This window comes from Moschus berezovskii, chromosome 6, assembly GCF_049115385.1.
Source record: "Moschus berezovskii isolate FMDL1 chromosome 6, NW_MosBer_1.0, whole genome shotgun sequence".
Taxonomy (NCBI): domain Eukaryota; kingdom Metazoa; phylum Chordata; class Mammalia; order Artiodactyla; family Moschidae; genus Moschus; species Moschus berezovskii.
In genome coordinates, this window is record NC_142465.1 from 54,752,442 (window position 1) to 54,766,323 (window position 13,882).

The 13,882-nt window shown below is 40.5% G+C and overlaps 1 protein-coding gene across 1 annotated transcript in view; it reads right to left on the reverse strand.

Moving 5' to 3' along the window:
- Positions 1 to 11,468, reverse strand: part of RXYLT1 (ribitol xylosyltransferase 1) — a 30,948-nt gene extending 19,480 nt beyond the window's left edge. The window contains exons 1-3 of the mRNA XM_055395646.2: positions 11,177 to 11,468; positions 8,627 to 8,782; positions 2,797 to 2,899 (exon numbers count right to left, since the gene is read on the reverse strand). Of these exons, the coding sequence (XP_055251621.1) occupies positions 2,797 to 2,899; positions 8,627 to 8,782; positions 11,177 to 11,345 (428 nt within the window). The 5' untranslated portion in view covers positions 11,346 to 11,468. The remainder of the gene's footprint in view (positions 1 to 2,796; positions 2,900 to 8,626; positions 8,783 to 11,176) is intronic.
- Between the last annotated feature and the right edge of the window lie 2,414 nt (positions 11,469 to 13,882).

Here is a 13,882-nt window from a genome sequence, read left to right on the forward strand (position 1 = left end):
GCAGATGGACATCTAGGTTGCTTCCATGTCCTGGTATTATAAACAGTGCTGTGATGAACATTGGAGTATATTTGCCTTATTTTAAACTCAAGGAAATCCAGGCACAGAGAGGTTAAGAAATTTGCCCAATGTCAGACAACTAATGAGGTAAAGCTGGAACTGGAACTCAGATATTCTGGCTCTGGAGTCTGTGCCCTTAACAACTCAGCCACACTGCAACCCTGTCCAGAGGTGACAGGACTTCACCAGGCTGAATCACAGGTTCAGTCTGCCCCACATGTGTTCAACTACTCACATCCTAAGCACAGACTAGATATGGTATGGACTCAGTGGTGAACACAGAGTCATTTCATTTCTCTCCTTCTGAAACATGAGGTGCTACATGTAGTTATATCCCACATTTAATTCCATATTTAATCAAACAACTCCCAAATATTTAGGTATCACTTATAGCCTGCCTTTAAGGAAATGAGCTGGTCAGGCCAATATAAGCACAGGGACTGTCTGATAGCTCTATTTCCATTCTGAATTATTTACCTGGTATCTTGGATTACATCACTTGGGCCTATGAACTGTTAAGAATAAGCATTCAGGAGCCTGATTTACCCTGGACCACTGATGATATCCTTTCTATTTTCTGCCTCAGAACTGTTGTGAAATTAAAATTAAGTAATATAAGTTCTTTGCAAATTTAAAGGTTTATTTAAATTGAATGTATTTATACTTATTTAAAGGATCTTGACTGTATTCAGAAACTCTTTCTGTATCTTCAAGATGAGCCACTACTTCCAACTCACTTTTGGGAAAGTAAAAAATGAATGTGTCGAAACATTTTAGTTAGTACCCATGAAGCCTGATTCAACTCAAAACTGCAATTTCACAGAAGTTCACTAATTTTGGATAAATTATATATGCTACTTTAAATGAGCCTAAACCTTTAGTAAGTTGTTTACAAAAATCAGCTATAACAGTGAACTTCCCTGAATACACAGTTCTCTTGAAATCTAAAAGGAAATAGTGTTGCTATTTAATCATAATATAAAATCTCAGGTAAGTATTTCAGAAGGAAACAGGAAGTGAGTTTTTCTTTTTGGAGTTAAGGCTATTTGCTCAAAATCTTTGCTATCAATATAATAACACTGTATGTTAACTTCTCAATAAATTTTAAATAATTCTTTTGGAAATTCTATATGTTGTAGGTAGATCTATTAAACTAATACTCATAACATACGCTTACATTTAAAACAGCAAAACGTTAGATTTATATGCAAAACACACATCTACTTTCAGACACCTGAATCCAACTATTTTAAGTTTAGAATTATGTATAAACTCTTCAGTGGGATTGCATCTATAATCCCATCTATAAGCCTGGAGATAAAAGGAAAAATAATCATTACCAATGATGATTTAAAAGTCGGTTTGCTTTTCAAGAATGATTTCTTTGAAAAGATACATGCAATGAAATTGATTTCCAAGTGAATATACAGTAAATAAAGAATTACAAGAGCAGTAAAAATTCAAATGAAACTCATATTCAGTTCAGTTCAGTCACTCAGACATGTCTGACTCTTTGAGACCCCATGAACCACAGCATGCCAGGCCTCCCTGTCCATCACCAACTCCCGGAGTCCACCAAACCCAGGTCCATCGAGTCGGTGATGCCATCCAACCATCTCATCCTCTTGTCGTCCCCTTCTCCTCCTTCCCTCAATCTTTCCCAGCATCATATTAACCATAGCCTTTCCTCTTAATCTCTGTGGAAAATAAATAGAATCCTAATGGAAGCCATTACTTCCTTGGTGGCTCAGAGGTTAAAGCGTCTGCCCCCAATGCGGGAGACCCGGGTTCGATCCCTGGGTCGGGAAGATCCCCTGGAGAAGGAAACGGTAACCCACTCCAGTATTCTTGCCTGGAGAATCCCGTGGACGGAGAAGCCTGGTAGGCCATAGTCCACGGGGTCGCATAGAGTCGGACACGACTGAGCGACGGAACGGAACGGAACGGAATGGAAGCCATAATCGTTAGTTCACATTTTTTCCCCCTGAATAATATAACTATTAAATGAAATAAGCATTTAAAATAATTATTTTTGGTTTTTATTTCAATTAGAAAGCAAAATCTAATAGAAAACAGTATTACTTCATTGCCACAATTTTTCTAAATAAAATTGTCTTAATGCTCTTTAAAAACCTTCAGAAAATATGCAATCACAGTTATAAAAACATGAATGCAAAAATAATCTTCATAATACATTGGTTTTATTTAATCTAAAAAAAGATTTCTGAATATTGCAGTAAAATGGTAATCTATACTATCAAATCATGATAGAACTCATATATGAAATGTTTTAATGGATAAAAATTTCAGAACTAATAGCAGTAGCTTTAGCTACCATGTGAATATTATAAAAATATGTGACTCTATTACATGAAAGAGAAAAATAAAAACACTTTGTTCACATATCATTCCCCCAAGATAGAATGTTAAATATTTATTAATAACCAAATGTTACAAAATTTAGAGCATGAACTTTTCCATATAATCAGAAATGTTTTGATTAAAATAAAACATATATAGAATTCCAAAAAAAGCAGAATTTTGTGACATCCAATTTTATAAGAAAATGTTTAAGGTAAGCTTTAACTACAAATATATATTCATGAGATTCTCCATTCTTCACAAATTAAAGTGGAAATATTTTCTATGAATGTATTTTCCTCTGAGTTTTCTTCTAGTATTGATATAAAACATTGTACAGCAACATATCAAAGGTTAATATTGCACAGTTAATACCTGTAATGTGTTCTTCCAACAACTGAATTTCCTTCTCTCCACTGAGCAGTCACGTCAGTGGGTTCAAGTAAACCTTCAAAAATATGCTCCCAGAGATACAAACCTGATAATTAAAAAAACAAAAAATGAAAGCATTTACCATCTGGTTTACTCTATTGTGTGAGATGACTTTATGTTCTGCTCTTTCCTATTATTTGATCAGAAATCAGATTCTATTCCTCTTTGGGCTGAAAATCATCAATATGGCAGCTAATGTATAAGAGACTAACTCAGATGTTGTCAGTGTGAAGTGTGGCAAAATGTGGGACATATTAAAGATAATAAACTCTCTGATTCTAAATTTGAGAAACCCCTAAGTATCACTGGACTACCTACCTTATCCTGAAATGTGTTATACTACAGTGTAAATTACCTTAGATTAGAACTGTTTCTATACTATAACAAGTTGGGGATGGATTTACTATCTTATGCCAAATAGAACCAGAGGGTCTCATATACATTCAATATATCAAGGAGATATCACCTCCTTCCCAACTGAGCACACATCCTTCACTACATGATGCCGTCTGCAGACAAATGCCACTGCATCCTATCTCTTTAGGCCAGCCCCTATGTTTTATCATGATTTCACCTATATGAAAGCTCTGAGAGTGGAGGGGAGCAGTGTCACACAATAAGGTATTCTGGAGATGATGAGGTAATTGGGGAGCCTGGTTACCTAAATGTAACTAAAAAGTTACATTGGAAGATGTGTTTTGTTACATTCTCATCACACTCTGGTACTAAAAGACATGCACAAAAAACCCATATTTAAAGACTAGGCTAATCAGATAAAGCTTTAAAATACAGTAGGTTGAGTAATGCTTTCTCCCAACCCAAGATGGCCAAAGATGAAATCTCCAGGACCTGTAAATACATTACCTTTAAAAGAGGCTTTCTAAATGTGATTAAGATAAGGATGCTAAAGTGGAGAGATTATGCTGGATTATCTAGGTGTTGTTGTTGTTCAGTGCTGTATTATTTGGGTTTTGTTGCTGTTGTTCAATCCTTAAGTCATGTCTGACTCTTTGTGACCCCATGGACTGTGGCATGCCAGGCTTCCCTATCCTTCACTATCTCCCAGGGTCTCTCATGACTGTTGAGTTTATGATGCCACCCAATCATCTCATCCTCTGTCACCCCCGTTTCCTCCTTCCCTCAATCTTTCCCAGCATCAGGGTCTGTTCCAATGAGTTGGCTCTTCACATCAGGTGGCCAAAGTACTGGAGTTTCAGCTTCAGCGTCAGTCCTTTCAGAGAGTATTCAGGGTTGACTTCCTTTAAGATTGACTGATTTGATCTCCCTACTGTCCAAGGGACACTCAAGATATTCTCTAGCATCACAGTTCAAAAGCATCAATTCTTTGGTGCTTAGCTTTTAATACATTCTCTAGGCCCATCACTTCATGGCAAATAGTTGGGGAAACAATGGAAACCACAAGAGATTTTATTTTGGGGGCTCCAAAATTACTGCAGATGGTGACTGCAGCCATGAAATTAAAAGACACTTGCTCCTTGGAAGAAAAGCTATGACCAACCTAGACAGTATATTAAAAAGAGAGACATTACTTTTCCAACAAAAGTCCATCTAGTCAAAGCTACGGTTTTTCCAGTAGTCATGTATGGATGTGAGAGTTGGACTGTAAGGAAAGTTGAGCGCCGAAGAATTGATGCTTTTGAAGTGTGGTGTTGGAGAAGACTCTTAAGAGTCCCTTGGAATGCAAGGAGATCCAACCAGTCCATCCTAAAAGAAATCAGTCTGAATATTCATTGGAAGGACTGATGCTGAAGCTGAAACTCCAATACTTTGGCCACCCAATGAGAAGAACTGACTCACTGGTAAAGACCCTGATGCTGGGAAAGAATGAAGGCAGGAGGAGAAGGGGACAACAGAGGATGAGATGGTTGGATGGCATCACCGACTCAATGGACATGAGTTTGAGCAAGCTCTGCGGGTTGGTGATGGACAGGGAAGCTTGGCATGCTGCAGTCCATGGGGTTGCAGAGTCAGACATGACTGAGTGACTGAACTAAACTGAACTGAGGTTTGTCATAGCTTTTCTTCTAATGGGCAAGCATCTTTTAATTTTGTGGCTGTGGTCACTGTCCATAGTGATTTTTGGAGTCCAAGAAAATAAAATCTGCCACTGTTATCACTTTTTCTCCATCTATTTGCCATGAAGTGATGGGACCAGATGCCATGATCTTAGTTTTCTGAATGTTAAGTTTTAAGTCAGCTTTTTCACTCTCTTCTTTCACCTTCATCAAGAGACTCCTTAGTTTCTCTTTGCTTTCTTCCATTAGAGTGGTATCATCTGCATATATGAGGTTCGTGATATTTCTCCTGGAAATCTTGATTCCACTTGTGATTCAGCCAGCCCGGCATTTCGCATGATGTACTCTATATATAAGCTAAAGAAGCAAGGTGACAATATACAGCCCTGACATACTCCTTTCCCAATTTTGAACCAGTCCGTTGTTCTTGGTGGGTTCTATATAATCCAAGGGTCCTCAGGAGAGGGATCCAGGAGTGTCAAAATGAGGGAAAGAGGTTTGAAGAAGAAGTCAGGATGAGGTGGGGCCATGGGTTAAGGAACGAAGGCAGTTACTAGAAGGCAGTAAAAAGCAAGGAAACAGATGCTCCTCTAGAGGATCCAAATGGAATATAGCCTGAGGACACACTTTAGATTTCTGCCTTCAGAAATGTAATATAATAAATTTATGGTGACCAAAGTTAATAATACTATATTTGCATATTTGAAAGCTGCTAAGAGAATAGATCATAAAGTTCACATCACAAGAAAAAAGTTTTAACTATGTGAGGTGATGGATGTTCACTAGACTCACTGTATTAATCCTTTCACAATATACACCTATATCAAATCATAATGTAGTACACTTGAAACTTACAAGTCAATTATAGATTAAAAAATATATGTTGTTTTTAAATGCAATGGAATGTTGCTCAGCCATGGTAGTGGTTGGTGGTTTAGTTGCTAAGTTGTGTCCAACTCTTAGCACCATGGACTGTAGCGTGCCAGGCTTCTCTATCCATGGGATTTCCCAGGCAAGAATACCAGAGTGGGCTGCCATTTCCTTCTCCAGGGGATCTTCCCAACCCAGGGGCAGAACCCAGGTCTCCTGCATTGCAGGCAGGCTCCTGCACTGCAGGTGGTCTCCTGACTTGTGGACACAGCAGGGGAAGGAGAGAGTGAGGTGAATTAAGAGAGGAGCACTGAAACATATACATTACGATGTGTAAAACAAATAGCTAGTGGGAAGTTGCTATTATAACACAGGGGGCTCAGCCTGGTGCTCTCTGATGACCTAAGGGGTGGGATGGTGGGAGAGAGGTTCAAGAGGGAGGGGTATATGTATGCTTATGTCTGTTCACACTGCTGTACACCAGAAATCAGTACAACATTGTAAAGCAATTATCTTCCAATTAAAAATAATTAAATTTAAATAAAGAAATATGTTTTAAGCCACTAACTTTTTGGTAATTAGTTATAGCAGCTAAAGGAAACTACATCTTATGTAGCTATAGAAATGGGGTGCTGCTGTAACAAATACTTAAAAATCTGGAAGTGGCTTTGGAATTGGGTAATGGGGAAAGGTTGAAAAAATTTTGAGAATGATTAAAAAACACTTATATTAGACTGACTTAAACAGACTGTAGGTAGAAATATGGATGTCAGTGACTCAGCTGGTGAGAACTCAGGAGAAAGTTAGGAGAATAGTAGGAAAAAAAACTTGTATCATTTTAGAGAATATCAAAATGATTATAAACCGATTGTTGGAAGAAACAGGCACATTAAAAGTGCTGTTGGTGAGGGCTCAGAAGGAAGTGAGGAACATGTTATTAAGAGACTGGAGTAAAGAAGAGCCTTGTTATAAACAGTAGAAAGGTGAGCTGAATTGTTTCCTGCACTTATATGCAAAGCAGAACTTGTAAACGATAAACTTGGATAGTTAGTTGAAGAAATTTCTAAGTAAAGTGTTGTAGCTGTGGCCTCATTTCTTCTCACTGATTACAATAAGACACGAGTTGAAAAGAGAGATTTAGAAAAACATTAAGCAAAAAGGAATCATGACTTGATGATTTTGGAAATTCTCAGTCTCTTCAGATTGCAAAAGAGGAAAAATTAGGGGATTCACTGTTAAGAAAGCATGCTAACCTTCCTGAAAATGGAAAGCTAAAGATGTAGCTGACATCCTTTTGCTAATGTCTGGTCAGAATATTCAATCACATAAAGGGTTTTTTTTTTTTTTTAAATATTAGGTGTTGATTTGTGGATTTCCTTAGCCATTATCAGCAGAAGCTAGAAATAGAGATGGGATTATCCAGGAAATACCTGTTGAGGAACTCTTGTCTAATAAAGCGAATCTTTATGACATACATATGGGAGACTGACATGTTCTTGAGAATGTTATATTAATAGAAACACTGCCAACTTGGCTAAAAGGGACAGAGAGGGAGTTGAAATGAAACAAGCTTATTGGATTCCCAAAATCCTAACAGCAGGAAACAGGCTGATAAAACTACTGAGCTGCAAACACATGCTAACTTTCCTGAGAATGGAAGGATGACTTTCCAAGCATTGAGCTGAAAAATCCAGGAAGAACGTTTTGAGCCATAGATTACTCACTCCCAGGGCTTGAAACCTAATGGAGTTTGCGTGGTTGGATATCAAAACTGCTTGAACCTGTGACTCCATTCTTATTCCATTTTCTCCCTTTTGAATGGGAATTTCTGTAACTGGTATCCTATGACTGTGCCTGGGGAACAGGCTGATGAATGCAATGACTGATAAAGCTCATCTGACCACTTTGTGCCTATTAGATTGAAATCAGAAAAGTCTGGAAACATGAAAACTCTTAAGAAGTATATTTAATTAAAAACTAGAATGAGGAAGTGGAAATTTAAAGAAATAATATGACAGATTCTAATAGAGAAAAAGATTGCTAGAACTTGATGATTAGAGGTCTGGGTCTGGGTATTTGAACTTTAGAGATCAGTTATTTTCAAGGATGTATATATGTATGCAAATGCTTATGAATTTATGAAACATTATGGGTCAGGCAGTACTATTCTGTTTACTTTCCTTTCACCTGGTACCTTTTATCCATATCCCTTACTGTACACATATTTAACTCATGTTTAATGGCCAAAAAACTCACTTCTAACTGACTAAGTTCTTTCTGACTCTTTTGTCATTGAGGGTCCCATTCTCTAATTGAGCATATCATATAATTTGGAACACTATACTCTCATGATACTCAGAGCAAAAGTGTTTTAGTGGGCAATCAAGTTTAATCAACTACATACTATATTCCCTTCCAAGGCATTCATGATGAACACTGGCATATTAAAACCTCTGACAAAAGTTTCTGCAACAAAGAACCTTGTTTAACTTTGTTCAGTTCAATGTTTCCTAAACTTGTTTGGCCATTAAGGTCAGAGGCCACATCTTACACTTGTGCATCAAGTGTCTAATAAACACATAGTTCCATGAAAATTCAGTTGACATAGGCATTTTAATATAATGATGTTTACACAACTGACTCTTCGTATCTACAAAAAAAGCTGTGCTCTGCTAAAGACAGGTGCACATGTGTATGTTTGTGTGTGTTTACACAGATGTTGTCTAACAAAAAAAGAAATGGAATATTGAAAAAAAGTGAAAAAAATGTATCATGGTATCTTAACAAATGATGAAATAGACTTTAAATGTATTAATAGTGCTTTTATACGATGTTTTTATATACCTTAGCTTTAAACATTAACTTACCAATGGCAGCTTTGCCCCAGATTTGTACATGGAAGTGTTTATTCTCTTTTGTGGACTTATTTAATATCTGAAGGCTAGTTTTAAGTCTATGTTGCTGTTCATTTTTTTCATCTTCTTCCCAAGGATTCCATTCTTCACTTTTCAAAGTAGATTTTTCTGTGTTATAAAAAGAGTAAAAAGTGTTATCAATAAGGCAGAGCATCAGTTGTAGATAAATTCAAACCATTTAAATTAGATGTTTTTGTTTAGTCGCTAAGTAGTGTAGGACTCTTTTTGCAACCCCATGGGCTGTAGCCTGCCAGGCTTCTCTGTCCATGGATTTTCCAGGTGCGAATACTATGGTGGCTGCTACTTTTTTTTTCTCCAGGGGATCGTTCCTATCCAGGGATCCAGCCCACATCTCCTGCATTGGCAGGTGGATTCTTCACCATTCAACCACCTGGAAATTCAGGGAGTTTTACCTGTATCCTAACTTCAATTTTTCAAAGAGATTAAGCAAGAGAATTTGAACATGTTAAACACACAATAAAAATTTTAAAAAAGGAAATCAGATATATGGTTTACTCCTTTCCCCTAAAATCATTCTCAGGCACCAGACAAGGAGTTGTACCATATATCTGCTCAGCTCCAATCTGAAGTTGAGAGATATGAAGAAAGAACAAAGCACACATAGTGGAATCCAGTGTGGAAGATATCAAAACTGAAAAATCCTTGCACAGATTGCCTGTTCAAATTAGCATGCAATCATTTCAGCCTTTCTAAATTAAAAAATTTTTAAACCTTCAAAAAAAAAAAAAGGAAATCAGAACTTAATTTTGATTGAACCATTACCCCAAAAGAACTTGAAATAAAATGTTAACAAAATGTTCAGTTCAGTTCAGTCGCTCAGTCAGTCGTGTCCGACTCTTTAGGCTCCCCCCAAAAGCCTTCTAAAATAACTGGGTACAGTAATATGTATTATTACAAGCTTCAGTTCAGTTCAGTCACTCAGTCGTGTCTGACTCTTTGCGACCCCATGAATCACAGCACGCCAGGCCTCCCTGTCCATCACCAACTCCCAGAGGTCACTCAAACTCATGTCCATCGAGTCGGTGATGCCATCCAGCCATCTCATTCTCTGTCGTTCCCTTCTCCTCCCGCCCCCATACCCTCCCAGCATCAGAGTCTTTTCCAGTGAGTCAACTCGTCACATGAGGTGGCCAAAGTATTGGAGTTTCAGCTTTAGCATCAGTCCTTCCAATGAACATCCAGGATTGATCTCCTTTAGAATGGACTGGTTGGATCTCCTTGCAGTCCAAGGGACTCTCAAGAGTCTTCTCCAGCACCACAGTTCAAAAGCATCAATTCTTCGGCGATCAGCCTTCTTCACAGTTCAACTCTCACATCCATACATGACCACTGGAAAAACCATAGCCTTGACTAGATGGACCTTTGTTGGCAAAGTAATGTCTCTGCTTTTTAATATACTATCTAGGCTGGTCATAACTTTCCTTCCAAGGAGTAAGCGTCTTTTAATTTCATGGCTGCAATCAGCATCCACAATGATTTTGGAGCCCAAAAAAATAAAGTCTGACACTGTTTCCACTGTTTTTCCATCTATTTCCCATGAAGTGATGGGACCAGATGCCATGATCTTTGTTTTCTGAATGTTTAACTTTTGCCAATTCTATATAGATTGCATATACGTTACGCAAACTATACATAAAACTTGACTTCAACATGAAAAGTGTAAAACAGTTTCAGATACGATCGTGCAAAATTCTGAAAGAAGGTAGAAATAAGCCTGAGTCCGATCCTGACTTGGGTCAACAAAATACAAAAGAGGGATCAAAACTTGGGAGATAAAGCGCTCTAGTCTTCCGAAGTTACCGCAGGATTAGAGAAGGCTCTTTGTTTTAATAGTCTTCTCTGGTGGCTCAGACGGTAAAGCGTCTGCCTACAATGAGGTATATCTGGGTTCGATGCCTGGGTCGGGAAGATTCTCTGGAGAAATAAATGGCAACCTATTCCAGGGTCGGGAAAGAAATGGCAACCCACTCCAGGGTCGGGAAGATCCTCTGGAGAAGGAAATGGCAACCCACTCCAGTACTCTTGCCTGGAAAATCCCATACGGAGGACCGTGGTGGGCTACAGTCTATGGGGGTCGCAAAGAGTCGGCGGACACGACTGAGCGACTTCACTTTTCACTTTCGTTTGTTTCAATATGGGAATAGATGCCTTTAAGCCAGGGCATTCCAGAGAATCTGGCATTTTGTGACAACGTCTTGGATATTCAAGATGTGTTTTTAAAAGTGTGTGCACCTGTTAGCCCCAGGGGTGGGAGAGGCGACAGCGTGTGAGACTTGCGCGAGGACGGAAGCATTCCTATATCCTCCAATCCCGAGGCCTGGGGTGGCTACCGAGAGCTGCAAGAGAAGTGCGCCCCGGAGCCATCCTGGACCCGAGAGCGGGATTGGCCGCAGCGTGGCTCACCTATCCCGGCCCCTACCACCCCTCAGCCCCGCGCCCCGGCGCGCAGCCGAGAAGAGCGGCCGCGGCCCGCTGTCCTACCTCGGCCGCGCCTCTCCCGCACCGGGACAACCCCCTTCCTCAGGCCCCGCAAAGGCGCGTCCGGCGGCCGGCGGCGGCGCCCGAAGAAGACGTGGTAGGCGGCGTAGAGGGAGAAGAGGCAGTACACGGCGATGAAAATCGAGCAGAGACGCTTCCGCGTCAGCCGCATCCCACTTAGGCTTCCGCTCCGGCCACCACCGACATGGAGATGGGCCAGGGACCAGACTACCGTTCTGCGCCGCGGTCCTGTCGGCGTCGGGAGCAGGCCCAGGCGCGGCGGGAGGGAGTCACCAGAAACGGACCCGCCCACGGCTCATCCGCCCCGCCCATCGCCCCGCTCAGGCCCCGCCCTAGACCCCGCCCAACCCCCGGGGCTTCTCTGTCCCGCCCTGCCATAGGCTCCGCCCCCTCGGGGAGTGCTGGAATCCTCCCTGCCATGGATCCTGGAATTGGGCTCTGGAAGATCTCACCTTCTCTCATGCTGCTCCCTGACCTCTGCAGGGTATCCAAGGCCCTTTTCAATCCTGCTCACCTTCCGATGTACAGAAAGACTTCACCTTATTTGACTGCAAAGAAAAAAAAAAAGCACCTTGGTCCCTGAAGGACAGATGAAGGCATGAACTATGAAAATTTCTGTTCAACATGTGATCCCCAGCCCCAGCCTGCTGTATTGAAAAACGGATGAACATATATCTCCATTAAAAAAATTAAGTGCTGGTACTTTTCACTTTCACACATTGGAGAAGGAAATGGCAACCCACTCCAGTGTTCTTGCCTGGAGAATCCCAGGGACGGGGGAGCCTGGTGGGCTTCCGTCTATGGGGTCACACAGGGTCGGACACGACTGGAGTGACTTAGCAGCAGCAGCAATGGCACAACATTGTTAATGTGATTCCCACTCAATCATACATTAAGAAATATTTGAAAGTGAAAGTGCAAATCCCTCAGTCGTGTCCGACTCTTTGCAACCCCGTGGACTGTATAGTTCATGGAATTCTCCAGGCTAGAATAGTGGAGTGGGTAGTCTTTCCCTTCTCTGGGATCTTCTCAACCCAGGGATTAAACCCAGGTCTCCTCCATTACAGGCGGATTCTTTATCCGCTGAGCCACAAGGGAAGCCTAAGAATGCTGGAGTGGGTAGCCTATTCCTTCTCCAGCAGATTTTCCTGACCCAGGAATCGAGCTGGGGTCTCCTGCATTGCAGACGGATTCTTTACCAACTGAGCTATCAGGGAAGCCCCAAAGAATGGCAAATGTCTTATATGTGCATCTATGCACATTCGCTTAGTTGTGTACCACTCTTTGTGACTCTCAGGGACCATAGCCCACCAGGCTTCTCTGTCCACAGGATTCTCCAGGCAAGAATACTGGAGTGGGTTGCCATTTTCTCTTCCAGGTGATCCTCCTTATCCAGGGATCATATTGGCATCTCCGGTGTCTCGTGCATTGGCAGATGGATTCTTTTCACCACTGAGCTTCCTGGGAAGCCCCCACATTATATATGTGCCTGTTGTGTGGGTGCCAAGTTGCTTCAGTAGTTTTGACCCTTTGCAACCCCACGGACTGTAGTCTTCCAGGCTCCTATGTCTGTGGGATTCTCCAGGCAAGAATACTAGAGTGGGTTGCCATGCCCTCCTCTAGGGGATCTCCCTGACCCAGGGCTTGAACCCTGGTCTCCTACAGTGCAGGCAGATTCTTTACTGCCTGAGCCACCAGGGAAGCCCACTTCATACTATATATACCTTGCCACAATAAAAATATGAAAAAATTAAGTTTAATTGCTATGATGTGACTTGAATGCACACAGACACGTGGGATTTTCACGTGTCTAAAATTGGGAAAGTCCAGGGAAACCAAGGACGAGTTCGTCACCATACCACCAACTCTGAACTATTATGTCAGAAATTCTGCCCAATTCCCAAAACAAAAGTTCTCTGCTTTGCAAGAGCAATTCCGAAGCCATTTGTACTCAGACTCCCAAATCCTATGAATATCATCTTCTATTCTCATTCTAAGGCTATTAAGCCTTTGTCAAAGTGTTGCTATCCTTTATTGTGGTAGATGTACTAAATTTTGTCTTTCTTAATCATCAGATTATTCTGGTGATCTCTTGGAAAGATGGCAGTTGCTTTACATATAATTTGTTTGGCCCGTCTTTTCTATGGGAAAAACAACGATTTAAAGATAGGAAGAATTTATTTTATAATTAAATAAAACATCTAGTGTAAAATATACTAATGGTTTTACTGTTCAGAACAGTGTAAAAGATATAGCTAAAATGGAGTTGAAGTTTTGTTGAGTAGAGAGGAAGACCAGGCAAATGAAACTGTTGTTTTACTTCAAACTACCAATGACTATACAATTTGATTATGTTTTTGTTATGTATGTAGGTTACAAATGAAGGATGCTTTTAATTGATCTAAGTATAGCAGTATTCATTTTCTCCTCTCTTTGTTTTTAATAGTTGAGCTGTAGCTGACGACTACTTTTTGTGGATTGCTGTAATTCCTCAGGTTGGGACTGGTCGATGGAGAAAGGGAGAGAGGGAAAGAGAAAGAAAGAGAAGTGGTAGAGAGAGAAGAAGAGAAAAGATAAATATCTTCTGAAGTTGGAAGCTCCAGGTATAGGGAAGCAGATCTGGGAAGAAAAAATATGGGAGGGAGGGTATACATAAAGGAACATGAGATGAATTAAACTAAAAAAAGT